At 39.1% G+C, this 18,693-nt stretch overlaps 1 protein-coding gene across 1 annotated transcript; it reads right to left on the bottom strand.

The window, feature by feature from the left end:
* Positions 1–2,492: 2,492 nt before the first annotated feature.
* FGF23 (fibroblast growth factor 23) lies at positions 2,493–6,316 on the bottom strand. The gene is made up of 3 exons (XM_073329444.1): positions 6,094–6,316; positions 4,087–4,190; positions 2,493–2,918 (listed from the first exon to the last, which is right to left on the bottom strand). Exons 1-3 carry the CDS (start codon positions 6,314–6,316, stop codon positions 2,493–2,495), a joined length of 753 nt encoding a protein of 250 aa, XP_073185545.1.
* Positions 6,317–18,693: the final 12,377 nt, after the last annotated feature.

Here is an 18,693-nt window from a genome sequence, read left to right as displayed (position 1 = left end):
GGACTTAAAACCCATGTAAGTGAGATCAGAATCAGGGCCAGTAAGAATGATGAGATGGGAAAATAGCTATATGTAGACACTGGGCCAGATCCTCAGCTGGTGCAAATTGGTTTATCTCTGTTGAAGTCAGTGGAGCTATACCAAAGATCAGACCTTTAATCTATAATGAAAAGCTCTGCACTGCAGTTCCTCTCATGCAAAGGCCCTTCCAAAGACAGAAAACAAGCTCCTGATGATGAGCACTAGCAAGGCTGCTGATCTTGTGATGACTTCATTCTGGTTTCCTTATGCCTCGTTTCTTAAGTGGACATTTTGGCTGGAGTAGCAATAGGAAAGCAAAGCAAAGCTTAGAGTCCATGCTCTTATCTCATGGATTCCTTTAGGTTTAAAGATGCAGGGTCAGCTTCATCCCTGCTATAACAGTCAGTTTATTTATATCATGGATTAATTTGGCCTGAGAAACTTCCTGAAACACTCCTGGTATTTTAGCAGGTAGTGCTATGGTTTGTTCCACATCTGTCTGCACATTCGGTGCTAGGGACTTGATTCTGTCTGACAGAAGACACTTAGAAGCAGTATCAGGCTGTGCTTCCCTCATCTGTACAGGTTGCCATTTGAGTCAGGAAAGGAAACGCCGCCTGCTGGAGCTGAGTCCTTTCCTGTCGCATGTCTAGGCAGGCTTCCCCATGGCAGAATTTTGATAAAATAAGAACAGTCTTGAATCCATCATCCATACCCAAAGTCCAGCCTTTCTGGAGGTTTGAATCCCTGTTTCCATTTTTGTCCCCATATATTCACTCCTCTGGTCTTGATTCTTTCAGGGCCCATAACTGAACTTCCACACTAATTTTAGAGCTCTTCTACTTTAACCAGATTCTGGGACGACCAGACAATCTCATCATGAAAGAGCCTGGTTTGGGGAATTTTCCAGCCTGGAAGGCCACAAGGCAATTACAATAAAAATTCAGACACACCATCCAGACTTTATCTAAACCCAATCAACCCCCTAATCCTTTTGAGGTGCGTTCATCTTGAATTTACTAGCTACGGATTTTGGTGCGTCCACATCTTAACTAAAGATGAGTAAAACTCAAGGTGGATGGATGTTCAAGTCCAATGAGCAAGCGTATCCATAATGTATACTGACCTCTCTGGTCTAGAATTATGTTGGCTTTTTTTCTTAATACTTGGAGCTCTTAAGTGGAAGAAACACGGGGCTATGTAGGGACTTCACTGTTGTCACTCTAGAGCACCCCATGATCACTCAGAACATAATGGAGACAGTGGGGATAGAACTCAGGTCCTCCTATTCCTAAAACACCCACCCTGACAATTCCAGCTAGAGGAGAATCTCCATTAGCTATTAGCATTATGGGGTCTATGAAACACAGGTGGACAGCTATGATTCTCTCTAACAGAAGTTTTTGGTGCGCCCACCAAATATGCTAATCTGTTCAATGCAGTATTATCACAATTTGTTATTTCTGGTATTTCCTATTTCTTTCTTGGTTGGAAATTCTAAGAATATAACTCTTCTCTTTGTATTTGTGCACTTCTGTTCTGGCACCTGGTTGTATAGTTTAGACGGAGCTATGAACAAAACAAGTAGAAAAGCTACCTGAGTTTTTCCAAACCTCAAAGTAATTTCAGTTTGGGTTTAGTTTGAGCCAGTTCTTATTGTATCCCGACTAGTATGTCAGTTGTTAGGACCAAATTCTCTGATCATTTTCTCTACTTTTACACCAGCGTAACTCCTTTAATGGAGTTACTCCTGAGTCTCATTGGTATGAGAGGAGACTCAGGCTCTAATCTTGTACATAATAAAGTTTTCTGTATAATACACAATCACTAATTTCGACTGCTGTGCTTGTGCAGCCTCCTGACCTAGAGTTTGAAGAGTAGGTTAGAAGCAAACTTCCCTGCCTACATTAGAGTTCTAAAAATTCTAGGACCTGATTCTTCTCTCAGTTATGTGTCAGTAGCATAACGTCAATGACTCAGCCTTCGGTGGAATAACTCTAATGTATGCTAGAGGAGAGTCAAGACCCTAAAATGTTTGATTGGTGTTATTACCTTGCTAATGCAGCTTATTTCAAGTAAAATAAAGCTCCACCTGTAAAATAACATACAATTCCATGTTCCTGTAACGTTATCTACAAGAACAAAGCTTGAGTTCAAATGTTTTCAATGCTTTTCAGGTTTCTAATAGGCCTTGTGAACGTTAGATATTGAATATAAAAGATTTTAGGATACTAGCCAGTTCTCTCTGTCTAACATATTCACCTGTAAAAAGAAAAGGAGGACTTGTGGCACCTTAGAGACTAACCAATTTATTTGAGCATGAGCTTTCGTGAGCTACAGCTCACTTCAAATAAATTGGTTAGTCTCTAAGGTGCCACAAGTACTCCTTTTCTTTTTGCGAATACAGACTAACACGGCTGTTACTCTGAAATATTCACCTGTGTTTCCTCTCTGCAGAGGCGTGACCCTGGCTATCTTGTACTGTAAAAGCGCGGACTTCCGTTCCTTCTGACATCCATCATTGCAAGTGGGTCATCTGGGTTGACCACATCATTTGGATTGATTCTCATGGGTTCTCTAGGCAGGTGAGCAAAGTGAGTCTGCAAAGTCTGAGGTCCTGTGTCAAAGGCCTCTCCCCGAGGGATCAAAATCTGGAGAGGATCAATGTCTGCATTTCTAGTGTGCCTGTGGGGTTCAGGTGTATTGAATCGGATCAGAGGGATTTCATTTCTCCTGGGCAAAAACTGGGAGTATGGCGGTGGATTCATACCAGGGAAGAAAGCTTGTTTAGCCCTGCCCAGGCTGACCAGAAAGTTGTACTTGGGAGATTGGTACACGTCGTATCCATTTTCTAGTGTTCTTTGTTTAAACATGCAGTCTTCTTGACTGAAGTAATGCTTGGGAAACAAAAATAGAACAATCATTAACAGACGGATTTAATTGTTAATAAGTGTCAATACAAAATGCAAAGGCGATGGGCCAGATCCTGCAACAATTGGTCATGGGAGTCGTCCCACTGGCTTGAACCGGCTGTTTTGTGTGAGAAAGGAGTACAGGATTGGACCTTTCAGTTTGGACAAGGGCCTTAGGGAGAGCTGTGCAAATAACTGATTGTCCAGTTTGATGGCTAAATTAAAAAGTCAGAGAAAATATGATATGGGGTCAACCCAAAACACATTTTTTTTTCAAGTTTTTCGGTGAACCGAAGAGTTTTTAAAAATTGTTTTTGTGTTTTTAACCTTTTTTAAAAAAAATAAAACCAGTAAAATTCAAAACGAACAGGGTGCTTCAAATTTAAACATGAAATTTAGAAACTGTCAAAATCAAACATTTTGATTTAAAAAAAAAATCGCACCTCCCCCTCCAATAAACCCCCCCAAAAAACAATTTGACCTGAATTCATAAAACATTTGGGTCAATTGAATCTGCACCTTTTTATCCAAAACAAATAAATAAAAATATTGCGCCTAGCGCTATGCTTAAGGCCCTATCCTGCAAGATGTGGAGGGCCAGCTGTTAAGTTTTGGACAGCTCGCACTGGCTCTCGTGGGAGCTGACGTGCTTGGTGCCTTCTAGGATGTGCTCAGTGCATTGCAAGATCCGACCCTTATCTCTCACCAGTCTCTGATTGAGACTAGGTAACAACGTAGTTTTATTTGAATAAAGATCTTTGCTGAAACCTTCTCAGGAACTCTGAGATATAGGGGGGAAGTCAGATGAATGTTTTACGATCTTTATGAAGGCTCTCATGTCGGAGCCACTTCCCAGCCTTGACTGCAAACAGCAAATTCCGGCCGATCACTATTGACTTAATTCTGACCTTGCTTACTCCACTGTAACACCCGTGGCTTTTGTGGAGATCTCACTTGCACCGTGTAGTAGAGTGAAGCTCAGTATAACTGACTAAAAGGAACAAGGGCCAGGTCCTTAACTGCTGTATATCTGCAGAGCTCCATTGACTTGAGGTATGCAACTTTATACCAGGTTTCTGAGGAGCTGGCCCTATAATCATAAGAGACCTGCTCTGCATTTCACTTTAGTCTTAGTAAAGTTAGGAGCACTCACCGATCCAAAGATATTTCCTTTAACGTCCATACATAGGTAGCGCCCGCTCTTTACACCGGTTATCACCACATAGCCAGCATCCTCAGATTTGATCATTAGGGCACCTGTTTAGAAAAATGAAGGTGTCTTAAATGGGGCATAGGTGATCCTTTTAGTATTAATTTATCTGACAGTTTCTTTGCATCCACTTCTTGTGTTTGGAGTTTAACTACAGTTTTGCGAAGTATCCTCTTAATCTTTAAAAATTTAAGCCCAATACACAGAGCATTTTCCATAGTTTTGTTTTGGCTTTACCTTTGTAAATATTTCTTGAACCCTTTTTCTGAGCAAATTCCAAATTGGATTCCGGCTGTTTAGTATTTACCCTTAGTGGGAGATCCACTCTCTCTCTCTCTCTGGAGCATGCTCCACGCTTTTATGCCATGATAACAAGGAAAGTGTAGTGGCAATGAGATCCATTTGGCTGAATGCACACAACACAGCTGCAAAGGTAATTTGTACATCTTGCATTTCACCCCAGGGGAAATCATTATATCTTAATGATACTGCATCATCTTGAATATTTACTGTCACTTTCCATTCTGCTCACCTCCTTGCTACAGGTGAATTTTGTTATCAAAAGATTAACAAAGTGTGTAATCTTATTGGGGCTTATTCTCCACTTGGTCACACAGGTATTATGGCCATGTAACTAACTGAAGTTTATGGAATAATATCAATATAAAACTGGCATAACAGAGAGGAGATTCAGGCCCTTTTGTGTCTGCTTTAATCAACAAGTCCTAACTGAGTTAAAAACATACAATCATTCTGCTTCCTGGTTTGATCAAAACAGTCATAATTTATGCAACAGTACTTTTTATATAAACAGAAAACAAAATTTTCTCTTTCTTACCCATCCCCCCGACCCGCCCTGTCCATAGGAAGATTTTCATTCTTGATGAGTAGAATTGCAATGAGTTAATAATATGTTAAACAATCTTCAATATTCCTAGCAGATCAGAGTTTGTTTTGAAATGGGCAAAGCACTTTTAAAATAGCATTAAAGACACCTGAATAAAGTGCTTTGGTTTCTACAAGCTATGGTGTTAGGGTTAACCTTTCAACAACCAAAGAAGTGTACCTATATTGTGGAAGAAAAATGGATCTCCTTGTGCCAAATTGTGAACCTTTTAGTCCCACCAGACAGCATTGAACTCAATGAGCCAAACTCAAATGACTTAACTGCTCACCAATCACCATCTGACCATTTTCAGATTCCCATTATTTAATTTGCAGTTGCATGTGCAACTACCCATTTTATATGCAAAAGTGTGCTTTACACACACACACACACACACACACAGATTAGATGCCCACTTCTAAAACTTGTCTCTTGAGCAAATTTTCAGAGAAAGGAACCACAGATGCCCTTGCAAATGTGCAGTTAGGCAGGCAGTTGCATAGATGCAATTCTCCTTCTGTGTCCACCAAGGCAGGTTTTGTGGGCACAACCAGTTTGCATCCATTCACTCCTTGTGCTTTTCTTTGAAAAATACGGTCCTTAGAGGCATAAGTGGCTTCACTGAACATGCCACCGTCTGACTTAAATTTGGATTCCTCCAAAATAAATTAAGGATATATCTTGGAGAGAAGACGCTGCTGATGGGTTTTGACTGCAGAGCGCTACAGGTACTAGGGCCGGTAGTACATTATTACTATTTAAATGATCCCATCGTTTACATTTTTTTAAACAACTTTAACTTTTGTTAAACAAAGATTTTAACTGCATTTGATTTGTCACTTGGGGGCAACGCAACCCTTTCATTAATCCTTGCTATCATTGTCTGAATACACCTCCAGCCTATGGTCTTAATATTAGCTCAGTGTACTTTCAGTCTCCGGTTGCTAGTTATTGGTTTCCCCATTTAACCCGAGTTAGGTTTTTCCCATAGACCCCGTACAATAAAAAGTCTTGAGCTCTTTCCCCTGTTTGGGAGGGGGCTGCGTGACTAGTACACTACTTACTGTAAATGGATTGGTGAGGTGTGCCATCAACATAACCATCGGGGTTGATTTGCAGATGGAAGCTGTTCTTCTCAGTAAATGTGTACAGGTGCAACAGGCTATCTGTGTTTCCCCAGCTGGGATTCAGCAGTGGAGAGAAGTTGGGAAAGGCAACAATAGCCTTGAAGCTGCATAGCACAAACAGCATGAAGTCCAGGCGGCTGCACTGACAGGGCTGTGACATGGTGCTCCTTCCTTAGTGGCTGGTGCAGTTATCTGAAACTTGATACTTTCTCACTCCTCCTGTGTGTGTCTCTCTTTGCCGTCTCTGTGTATATTTGGAATATGAATCCTCAGATGGGTTCCCTACTTTTTGCAGCGGCTTATAAAGGACAGCTGAATGACATCACACAGGAAAAACTTGTCCACATCCTTGGTTTTGTCAAAGCAACATTTTTAGGAGTGTCGTGAGACCTCAAAGACCCAGGGAAAAGGAATGCACGTAGGATCTCTGGAGGGAATGTAAGGTTTCTAAAGACAGCTCTCAAAAACTAATCATGCCTTCAAATGTCATCGGCAAAACTCTGACATCTGAAAGCTTTTCACTCCCCTACCAATAAATAATAATAATAATAATAAAAAAAACAGCCCATTGTACTGTACAGAAATTGTTTTGGGGAAAATCCATTAGATTTTAATTTGAAAATTTTGACTTTTTCCTCCAGATTTATTTTTCCTGAGTTTCTGAATTAGGGCCTGATCCTATAAAAGTGCAGAGTACCTCCCTAGAGGGGCTAAGGGCCTTCAACTTCCATTCAAGTCAAAGGAAGTCAAGGGCACTCTGCATTTCTGTAGGATCAGACCCATAATTTGTGTCCAATGCATTAAAAGCCTATTTTGCAAATGCATGATTTTCCTTTCATGTTGGTGTAACTCCATTAAAGTCGCACACTGATGTAACTGCACTAAGGGTGGAGGGGGGGGTAGCAAATCAAGCCCGGTGATACTAGCTCTCCTTTTTATTTTTTCCTGTTTGAGTTCTTCATTTTGAGTCACTTAAATGATTTGCTTTCAAAGTGGTTAAGTAGCTGGACACTTTTTATAAAACTATTGGAGAGAATCTCTGGTAGTCCATTCCTGCTCAGTGCATCTAGGTAGCACTCACTTCACAGATTCTAGGTCTACTAACCAGAATAACCTTTGTGAATCTGAAATATTTAACCTGTGAGCATTTTGTAGTACTGTAAATATAGCAAGCATGTTCTAAAGGACATGTAAAGGATGCCGTCAATGTAAAACTTAGTATATGAAAAAAGAAATAAAAGTAGAGCTGTAAGAAATTTTTTGACTGAAATGTTTTTCAGTCAAAAATGCAGTCAGTGATGAACATATGGCAAATTCCTGTGATTATTTTGCCACATAGTTTCAAAACCAGACAATTTTAAAATTGAAATATTATTTTGACATTTTGAAACAAAATGTTTCAATTTACTTGTTTGAAATGACTTTTCATTTCCAAATTCCTTTAATTTTTTGTTAATTTTTTTAAAAAATGTTTGAAATAAAACCAGAACGCTTGTTTTGTATAAATGGTCCATTCAACCCAAAATGACAATTGTGTTTGACTTTTGAAAATTACCAACAAACCTAAAAAATCCTTTATTCACCCAGCTCTGATTAAAAATAATTTCAGACATGACAAATGCTGCTCAGCTGTCTTGCCAGTTTTTGTGGTTTTAGTAAAAATTTCTTATTTAAAAAGAAACAGGACATTTTTCTGTTTTCTCTTGCTGTTTGAAAATCCCACACAAACAGGGTAGGAGAAACTGACTGTGAATCTCTGAAACTGGACTATGCAAACGTTGCTTCCAAATACACAAAGTAAACTGAAGAATTAATGAAAAATAGATTAATTTATTTCACTTATAGAAATCAGAGATTTTACTTTTAACAATAGTAGGCACAATATTTTCAGAAAAAAAAAACAGTATTAAATTGACAGTATACCTTTAAATGTGATGCACCAAATTCTTAATTTCCTTAAGGAAATCTGGAGTAGTGCCATCCAAGTAAGGAGATTAATCCTAGATTTATACCAGTGTAACTAACAATAAAATCTGACCTGTTGTTTTTCTGTTCAATAATTGTTTGAATTAGCACAACTGTGCCAAATTCTGCTCTGTTATACCTGTGTAAATCTAGACTGACATCACTGGATACACAGCTGTGTAAATGAGAGCAAAACGTGGCCTAAAGGACAAGAACCTAAATTGGTGTAAACCAGCAATGCTTCAGTGCCATCAGTGGAGCTGGACTGGTTTATACCACGTGAAGATCTAGCTCATAGAAGTTTATACTAGAAAGTGGTATGGTATAATGACGGTAAGGATTTATATTCTCTCTCTAACTACATTTTTAACTAAATCATTTTAATTTAAAGCTATATTAAAGGGATTTATCCATTTTTAGAGCTGTACAGTGAGAAAAAAAATCTCAACTCCCTTATTTCAGTCGGATATTCAGAACATAAAAATTATCGTACATGATCCAGCCCATGGTATATCTAGTCCAGACTGCTATTTGGGGGAGGATATAGCACCAGAAGCTTCAGAGGAAAATGCAAGAAACTCTGTAATAAGCAAATGTGGGATAGTCTATGCCCTGGAAAATTTTCTCCTAACCCGTACTAATTAGAGATTGACTCATATCCCAAAGCATGAAAATGTATAACCTTCATAAAACTTTTTTCAGTATCTACTACATATTCTTGGTATCCACCTAAACATCCACCTAAGTCTCTCTTGGTATATAAGCTTTAATTCAAATGAAACTTCGTTTTTTTAAGACACTCTGTCCATGCGCCATCTCAGTGAATATCACCAGATATCCCATTCTCTCGGTGCTTAACCCTTGCCATTTTAGAAAGGTTCCCATAGGGTCAGGTCTGTCCCTGATTTTGCTTAGCTGTGTTTGTTTAAGCTCCAAGGCTAAAGCAAATTTGTTTAAAGTCTCTTCTGTCATATTGTTTGTGTGGATTTTGCTTTTTAAAGCAAATTTTTTTGTTTTAAAAACTGGAGTGTAAGTTTGGAGTGCTTTTTTTAAAAAACAGTTTATTCTTTCTTTTGTTTCTTCCAGCATGAACCATTTGTTACTTTGTATGTTGGTAATTTACTTGCTTGTCCAACATGTTGAACTTTGGTACTTTAGGTTTCAGAGGGGTAGCCGTGTTAGTCTCTATCATCAGTTTCTATGACTATTTGAATGCTCTAGATAGTTTTGGTGTGTTTGACAGAGGTGAGAAAGAAAGAAAGAAATGAATCACCACAGTGTGTAGAGCTTGAGCTATAGAGTCTTGTAAAGGGAAAGGGATAGATGTTGATGGTTTTTTGGGAAGAAAAAAAAATTAACTGAGTTTGAGAACAAAAAATTTCAACAGCTTCTTAATTTCAGTATCATTGTTATATTTATCTGGATTAAGGTAGCATTTAGAGGCCCCAGCTGAGATCTAGGCCCTGTTGTGCTAGGCACTGTGCACAGACACAGTAAGGAACAGTCCCTTCCTTGAGGAGCATACAGTCTAAATAGACAAGAGAGACAAAAGTATTATTATCACTGTTTTGCAGATGGGGAGCTAAGGCACAAAGAGATTAAATGACTTGCCCAAGGTCACCCAGGAAGTCTGTAACAAAGACTGGAATTGAACCAAGATCCTCTGAGACCCAGGCTAGTGTCTTAAGCACAGGGTCATGTTTCCTCTATTGTTTTGTGATTAGTCCAATAAGAGGGCTGTCCTAATATATTGCTAGTTAATTTAACTATTTACTAGAATAACAAAATTACAACTTTTAAAAAAAAATCTTTTTCCTATTTCCTTATCTTTTCTTTTTTCCCAGTTGTCATGTGAGTACCTAGAAGGCTCTGGTAGCTTTCAGTAAGAAGAGGGGTATTTAAGGTTGTGGTTCTCCTTTGATTCAATAGAAACAATTTTATAGGTTGGTTGGTTGGTTGTTTTTTGCAGTCTTTGTTCCTCTGCCTGACTTTCACTTCTATTTTTTCTTGGATTTAAACTGCTGGGTTAGTTAAGAGGGAAAAGAAAAACAGTAGCACAAAATATAGGCAAGAATTGAGGTTAGACTTGAATGGCTATTTCCTTGTTTCCTTCACCTACCTGATGGGGTAGAATGTACTAAAGTGCGGCTTTCCTTAAAAATCACCGTAATGTGGCATACAGGAGTTCCTGGCTATCCTATGATGCTAGGATGTACTTTTATCAAGGGTTGTCCTCCTTCGTTGTTTTGCTAAAGGCTGGGACCAACCTGGAAACTTCTCGTGAGGCCCTCTTAGAATGACTCGAGGGCCTATGTCTATTTAATATCTCCTCTTCTTGAAGCCTCAAGGCGAAGTAACTTCTAATCCTTACAAATTATCTAGGATAGGCCAGTAGACAATGCTCCTTCTTGTACTTAACTTCAAGGGCCAGTAACTCCATTAAGTGATTGGTGGAGGCACCAAAATGAATACAGATGGTGTTCCTAGTAATAAAGAAAAGGAGGACTTGTGGCACCTTAGAGACTAATCAATTTATCTGAGCATAAGCTTTCATGAGCTACAGCTCACTTCATCGGATGCATCCAATGAAGTGAGCTGTAGCTCACAAAAGCTTATGCTCAAATAAATTTATTAGTCTCTAAGGTGCCACAAGTCCTCCTTTTCATTTTGCGAATACAGACTAACACGGCTGCTACTCTGAAACCTAGTAATAAAGATGTCATCTACTCAAAGGTACTCAAGAGACTGGGGTGTTTGAAGAAGATGCCTCTAACAGCAAGCTGGGGGTCCCCAAAAGAGAACCATGACGATACAGCTAGAGAAGAAAGGGATTCAAGAGAGGAATGACGGCTTTCAAATTCACAGACAGAAGGCGGCTGAAGAAAATGACACTGAGGGCAATATGATGTCTTCCCTTACTTTATAAAAAAAAACCCTACAACATTAGACCCAATTTAGTCCTGGAATAAACAGGCGGGACTTCCACTGAAGTATATAGGAGCTTTATCCACGTACATCAGGCTGAACTGGGCTGGCTGACTTTGTTGGTAGCAATGACAATTATATAAAGTTATATAAAAGCTACCCTGGGCTGCCACTCACTGCTGGCTGCGCTACCCTAGCTACACTACTAAGTTTAGCACGCTCGCTCGATGGCGCTCGCCCCCAGCTCCAAGTGTAGGCATGCCCTGAGTGGTCTGAGAAACGTCATTCTCATGGCGTTTACGAACTAGCAGGAGGCAGAGCCTGCTACTCTGGAGCCTGTTACTCTTCAATATTGCAGATGAAAGAGGCAAAGAATAAACATTCAAATATAAGGGGGAAAAACCCTTTATTGAAACTTTACTTACCCTACACATCTAAAATTTCCTACTCACTATTAGGCTCCTTGTTACAAAAGTACATTATGTAGAATTGTTAGGATGAAGAGACCCGTCAGCTCCACAAACTCCATTCTGCTGTTGGCAGATGAACACAGTTTTTATATCACCTTACCTTAGCCAGCTGCTCTATATCTCAATCACTTTCTAGGAGAAGAAACCCATCTTTATGTCCACTCTAACCTTTGTGTGCTTCCTCAAGTGGCACATGCAATGGAGCTTTCCTCTCTGAAAGATGACCACGTCTTCTCCTAGGTCCCTGAGTGACCTTTACTTTCATTGTGTGATCAGATCGCTGCCTCACTTTCCCTTTCTCTGATATTTTCCATCCATGTTTGTGAGTCTTTGTATTTTTTCTTTAGCTTTTGCTAGTATTTGCAGCCATCTTAAGGTAGATCATCTGCAAAGTCATACTGTGCCATTTACTCCATCTTGTAACTCATTAATGAAGATCTTAAATAAGAATGGACCCAATACTGATCCTGGGCATCTTCCTCCTAAATAGGCACAAACCCCTAACAGTCTCTTGCCCATCATTTGCTGTCTTTCAGCCAAGTAACAGTACGTAGGGCAGGGCCGCTCCAAGCCGTTAAATTAAAATTTTCAAGTAAGATTTTGCAAGCAACAGTATTTTTCTTAGGTGTTTTTGAAGGGGGTGGAGTTGAGGGACAGAGTGGTCAGAGACGGGATTATTATTGTTCTTATGGCAGCCTGCTATTACTGCTGTATTGTTAAGGGCAGCTTTTTATTATTTAACATTCATGTTGTGATAGTGCCTAGAAGCCAACCAGGACAGTACCCTATTGTGCTAGGTGCTGTCCAAACTTTTAATTGTATGTTTATTACTGTAGAGTGTCTAAAGTTAATGTTTGATTACTACAAATGCCAATCAACAAATCAGTACTATAGTCCGATAGTGCTACATGAACATAAGGTTCTCTGAGTGTTCCCATTATAAGCCCCTGTTTTCAGTTTCTTATAACTTTGCCAAACTTTAACTGTTCAGACTGAAACTGCCCATGGCAGGTATCTGCCATGGGTTGAATTTTTATGGAAAGTTTCTGCACGATGAGAATGAATTAGGATTGTGTAGTGAAGAAGACTGTCTATGGGACTGCTTCTTTATTTGTTGCAGAAGCTGGAGGGTGCCTCGTGAATGAGACGGGATTGCAGGAAGAGAAAAGATGGCTGCATGGTTAAGTCAGTTGAATGCTACCCTGGAGAATTGTATTCTATCCTTGCTGTTGCCACAGAGTTCCTAAGTAATGCTGGGAAAGTCACTTAAACCAAACTTTTCACGGGAAGTCACTAGTTGTATGTTCCTCATTTTTTCAGTGTCCACTAATGAGACTCTGATATTTCATTTGCAAAAGTGCTGAGCACTTGCAACTGAAGTCAATGGGAGCTCTGCTTTGAACACAAGAAGAGCTATATAATGCTAACTATTCTGAAAACCAGAGCCTAGATATTTCAAATTGGACCCTCAAAATTGGTGAGCACTTTCTACCTTAATCTTTCTATGCCCCAATTCCCCAGCTGTAAAATGAGGATAACACCCACTTATCTCAGTGAAGATAGTTGTTTGTGAAACACTTAGATACTATAGTGATGAGCGCTGCAGAAAAGCCCACAAGGAAGTTAATAATTCTGTATTCTAAGCAAGGTTTAAAGAGTGTGCAGTAAATAAGGCCTATGGACACACACTGAGCAATGAGGAGAAAACAAAATATTGAATAGCTACTCAGTAAGTGAGCACCAGCATCCTGTGCACTAAATGAGGCAGGAGTCCTGGGGAGAAAACAATGTTGTCATGCAAAATTAAAGACTGTATCATAATGCGCATTCACAAGGGTGAATTTAGATTGAACAAACATCTTTCATCTGGCATTTTCTAACTTTTGAATGCTTGGATTTGCAATCTTAATGTTCTTTTAATGTAGATTTTTTGTAAGCAATAGATAGTTTTAAATTACTTTCTCACTTGTTACCTGCCAGAACCTCAGTTTGTGGTTTCTCCTTTACCTGCTTGCTGCCACCACCAGTGTCAGCAGCTCCCTTCTATCATTGTTAGTAACTTCAATCAACTGTGTCAGGAGCAACCCTGAACTCAGGTCTTGGAAGATTAAAACGTCTCTTGTGCTTTTTTACAGACAACTATAAGAAGCTGCAATTTGTCCTGTCTGCCTTGGTCTGTGGACATAACAGATTGATTCAAGTGAGCACAAGAACATCTCTTTAGCGTATATAATAGATCATCTTCCAGAAATCTGTCTGTAAGTAAAACTATACTTGCATATTCAGGAAATGTTGATTACCTTTGAAAGTTTAAAAGCACCTGTCCTGTTGTTGTTTAATGAGAAACAAAGGCCATAGTGCAAAGCAGCGTGTGGCACTCCCTGGGCAGTGTGGTGAGTGTGCTGAGCTATATCTGTAAAATGGGTGTAGCATGTGCTTTCCCAAGTGCTTTCCTCGCTGGGAGGCAGAGGGATGGAGCCATGGGCATTGCATCAGTGGCGGTGCGCATTACGTTTTTGCCTGTGCCCTTGTTTTCTGGGAACAGCATTATCTGTACCCCCTTGGCGGGGAAGGGGCACCCTCTTCACATATATGCTCTCAAGCTCATATATATAAGAAGTAGCCATAGTAGAGCCCATGCGCTGTTGCTGATTTGGGATCATCTCAGAAAAGCGTGTGCTTAAAAGTCCTTTTTAATAATCCCCACTGCACTGGGTGTCTTCCAAGAGTTCAGAGACTACAGCCTTTTTTTTTTTTTTTTTTTTTAATTTTAAATCTTCCTCCCTCCCCCTCCTATAGAATGTTTATAATAGCTGCCTCTGGGGAGCTCATGTGTTAGATGGTGGAAATAGAAGGGTTAGGTGTTTCTGTAGTATTTATTCCAGGAATAATGACACGCCAGCTCAACACTGTTGTGTGCGCACATATACTCTCTTGCCACAGATTTTAGCCAAAGTGTTGTTAAACACATCCTGTACTGACCTTATTTGGATGACCCATCTTTGTCACACAGCCCACGACTAAAGCAAACATCCTGGCTAGGCTCCCCTACGTGAAGCAAATCAAGTAAGCACAGCCCACTAAGCTTAGGATGGCAGCATGTACCAGTAATTTCTGTGATGTGGGTGCCAAAGGCATTATCTTGAATCTTAGTTCCCCCCTTTTCCTTCGACCATGGACTTGTAACCACAGTGAAAGTCTTGGAATGCAATTTTTAGCTTCAAAAATTGTAAATCAGCAGGGTGAGCAAGGTCATATGGACAGTTTGCTTTGCTGGGAGAAGGCAGCTTGACACGTTTTGCCTGCACACTGCAGGATGTGTAGGCTTCCTGAGCATTATTCGTCTTTTCTTTTAATGTCAAGGGGTCAGCGGGAGCGGTTGAATGAACTTTCTGTTCTGCCTGGTTGTTTCTAAGGCAAAACTTTTCACCAGTGGTTTTAAAACCCATGCACTTTCACAATTCCACAAAAAAAGGACCACCACCAGCCATGTACTGGATGAGAGGGGAAATAGATAACAAATCAACCAGCCCTTACGGTAAATCCCTCAATCGCATATTTGTGACGCAGTGGTGTGTTGTGCTGACCAGTTGTCAGGAAGCGCCTTGGTCCTGCTCCTGCTGCAATCATTAACAAAACTCCTATGTGATTTCAGTGGGAGCTGGATCAGGTCCTAAAACAGTAATACCAAAGTGTTCAGACTAGACGGGGGTCGATATTTGGATGCCTAACTTTAAGTAGCCTGAATTTTCACACATGCTGAGCTATCTGCAGCTCCCATTGTCTTGAGACTCAGTATCTTATGGCAGTGAGTTTCATGGCTAAATGATATCTTGTTTTTTATCCCCCCCCCCTTTAAGTTTTAAACGTGTTGCTGTTTAATGTCATTGGGTGTCCTCTTGTTCTTGCTGAGAAGGTAAATGGTGTCATGACTGATCTTCTTTATCCCATTCACTATTTTTCTATAAATCTATTATGTCTCCTTTTAATTTTTCTCCTTTCTAAACTAAAACAGTTCCAATTAATTCAATTTCTCATACAGAAATCTCTCCATGTCACTAATAATTTTCATTGCACTTCTCTGGATTGCTCCTATTCCTGCTAAGATTCAGGTCTGGATGCCCCCTAGCTCATTGCTTCATTGCAGCCCTGATTTGTACTTAGAGTGACCGGATAGAAAGTGTGAAATATTGGGACGGGGTGAGGGATAATAGGCGCCTATATAAGAAAAAGCCCTGAATATTGGGACTGACCCTATAAAATTGGGACATCTGGTCATTCTATTTGTACTACAAAGAAATAGAAACATTAAAATGAAAGGCTATAAAGAAGTAGAGAATGAGGCCATCCATTGTCTCATTGTAGAACACGATTCATCCTTCTGCCTCCCAGATCTCCATTCTGTTCCTACATTCACTTATACTGCACCAGCAGCTTCAACTCTCTTGCTTGGTTGATGATTCCTAATGCCAGTCATTGAACTGAACTAGCTGAATAAATGGAAAGTAAGAAAATATTCCCTCTGCACTTGCAGAAGGGGCTACTGCTGTCAAAAGCTGGCTTATCACTTCAACAAAGTGCTCAGCTTGACTTCCACCAGTTCAGTGGTCATTCTCTAAAACTTGGCAGCAAACATACTGCTTAATAATTTTTGTTTTTAATTTAAGTGATTGTAACCCATTAAAAATTACCTTAACATGGTTGTCAATTTCAAACATAATTTTAAATAGTTTCATTTTTAAAAATAATCCTGTATTTAATACAAAAAAAATCAGATTTTCTTTTTATTTTTTGAAAACATCAATTTTTATCCACTCTGACTGTAGGAGACAGAGGAATTTATAGGATACTTATAGGTATTTAGGGCTGTCAAGCGATTAAAAAAATTAGGCGGTATGTTTTTTCCATTTTACATAATTGCGGTATGTTTGCTGCCAAGTTTTAGAGAATGACCACTGAACTGGTGGAAGTCAAGCTGAGCACTTTGTTGAAGTGATAAGCCAGCTTTTGACAGCAGTAGCCCCTTCTGCAAGTGCAGAGGGAATATTTTCTTACTTTCCATTTATTCAGCTAGTTCAGTTCAATGACTGGCATTAGGAATCATCAACCGAGCAAGAGAGTTGAAGCTGTTGGTGCAGTATAAGTGAATGTAGGAACAGAATTGAAAAATACTATTTCTTTTGTTTTTTACAGTGCAAATATCAGTAATCAAAAATAAAGATAAAGTGAGCACTGTATTCTGTGTTGTAATTGAAATCAATATATTTGAAAATTAGAAAACATCCAAAAATATTTAAATAGTATTTTTCAATTCACCGAATACAAGTACTGTAGTGCAATCTCTTTATCATGAAAGTTGAACTTACAAATGTAGAATTATGTACAAAAATTAACTGCATCCAAAAATAAAACAAGACTGAATAGACTTGTAGGCTCTAAAGTATGACATTATTTCTTGTTCAGCCAATTGCTCAGACAAACAAGTTTGTTGACATGTGCAGGAGACAATGCTGCCCGCTTCTTGTTCACAATGTCACCTGAAAGTGAGAACAGGTGTTGGCATGACACTGTTGCAGCTGGCGTTGAAAGATATTTATGTGCCAGGTGCATTAAAGATTCATATGTCAACCACCATTCCAGAGGACATGCATCCATGCTGATGACGGGTTCTGCTCGATAACAATCCAAAGCAGTGCAGACCGATGCATGTTCATTTTCATCATCTAAGTCAGATGCCACCAGCAGAAGGTTGATTTTCTTTTTTGGTGGCTCAGGTACTGTAGTTTCTGCATCAGAGTGTTGCTCTTTTAAGACTTCTGAAAGCATGCTCTACACCCTGTCCCTCTCAGATTTTGGAAGGCACTTCAGATTCTTAAAGTTGGGTCGAGTGCTGTCGCTATCTTAAGAAATCTCACATTGGTACCTTCTTTGTATTTTGTCAGATCTGCAGTGAAAGTGTTCTTAAAATGAACAACATGCTCAGTCATCATCCGAGACTGCTACAACATGAAATATATGACAGAATGCAGGTAAAACACAGAGCAGGAGACATACAATTCTCCCCCAAGGAGTTCGGTCACAAATTTAAATAACACATTTTTTTTAACGAGCATCATCAGCATGGAAGCATGTCCTCTGGAATGGTGGCCGAAGCATGAAGGGACATACAAATGTTTGGCATATCTGGCATGTAAATACCTTGCAATGCCAGCTACAAAAGTCCCATGCAAAGGCCTGCTTTTACTTTATGGTGATATTGCAAATAAGAAGTGGGCAACATTATCTCCCATAAATGTAAATAAACTTGTTTGTTTTAGTGATTGGCTGAACAAGAAGTAGGACTGAGTGGACTTGTAGGCTCTAATGTTTTGCATTGTTTTGTTTTTGAGTGCAGTTATGTAACAAAAAAAAAATCTACATTTGTAAATTGCACTTTCACGATAAAGAGATTGCACTACAGTACTTCTGAAGTGAATTGAAAAATACTATTTCTTTTATCATTTATAGTGCAAATATTTGAAATAAAAATTATATAAAGTGAGCACTGTACACTTCGTATTCTTTGTTGTAATTGAGATCAATATATTTGAAAATGTAGAAAAACAACCAAAAATATTCAATAAATTTCAATCGGTATTCTATTTTTTAATAGTGGGATTAAAACTGCAATTAATCGTGATTAATTTTTTGAGTTAATCTTGTGAGTTAATTGTGATTAATCGACAGCCCTAGGTTGTATTTTTAAGGCACCTAACAATCGTAAATAAGTGCTGATATGATGAGCTCCTTTAAAACATTGCCATTCTTCTTTTTACAATTAAGACATTTATAATATTCTCTATATCATATATAGGGAATGCCACAAGTACTGTAAATATCTTTCATAATGATAAAAATGTAAAATGGCAACTTTAAGGGTGCCTACTGTATAAGATACAGGTAATGTCACTTAATTTCTCTTACTGCATTTCAGAGCATGATCAAACCCCTAAAGCTTAGCCTCTCAGCTCTGCCAGTTCCTTTAATTTAATAGGTTCTCCTTCTCCTATACTGGCTAGTGCTCAGGCTTGGAAATAGCTGTATTTAGCCTGAGTGAGTTATTCAGGCTTAAAGGAAACTTTTGTTGTTTAATAGTTTTATCACCTTGTTTAATGTTTTACCAAGGCCAGTGAACTGA

The sequence above is a fragment of the Lepidochelys kempii genome, chromosome 1, assembly GCF_965140265.1.
Source record: "Lepidochelys kempii isolate rLepKem1 chromosome 1, rLepKem1.hap2, whole genome shotgun sequence".
Taxonomy (NCBI): domain Eukaryota; kingdom Metazoa; phylum Chordata; order Testudines; family Cheloniidae; genus Lepidochelys; species Lepidochelys kempii.
This window is presented reverse-complemented; position numbering and strand designations above follow the sequence as displayed.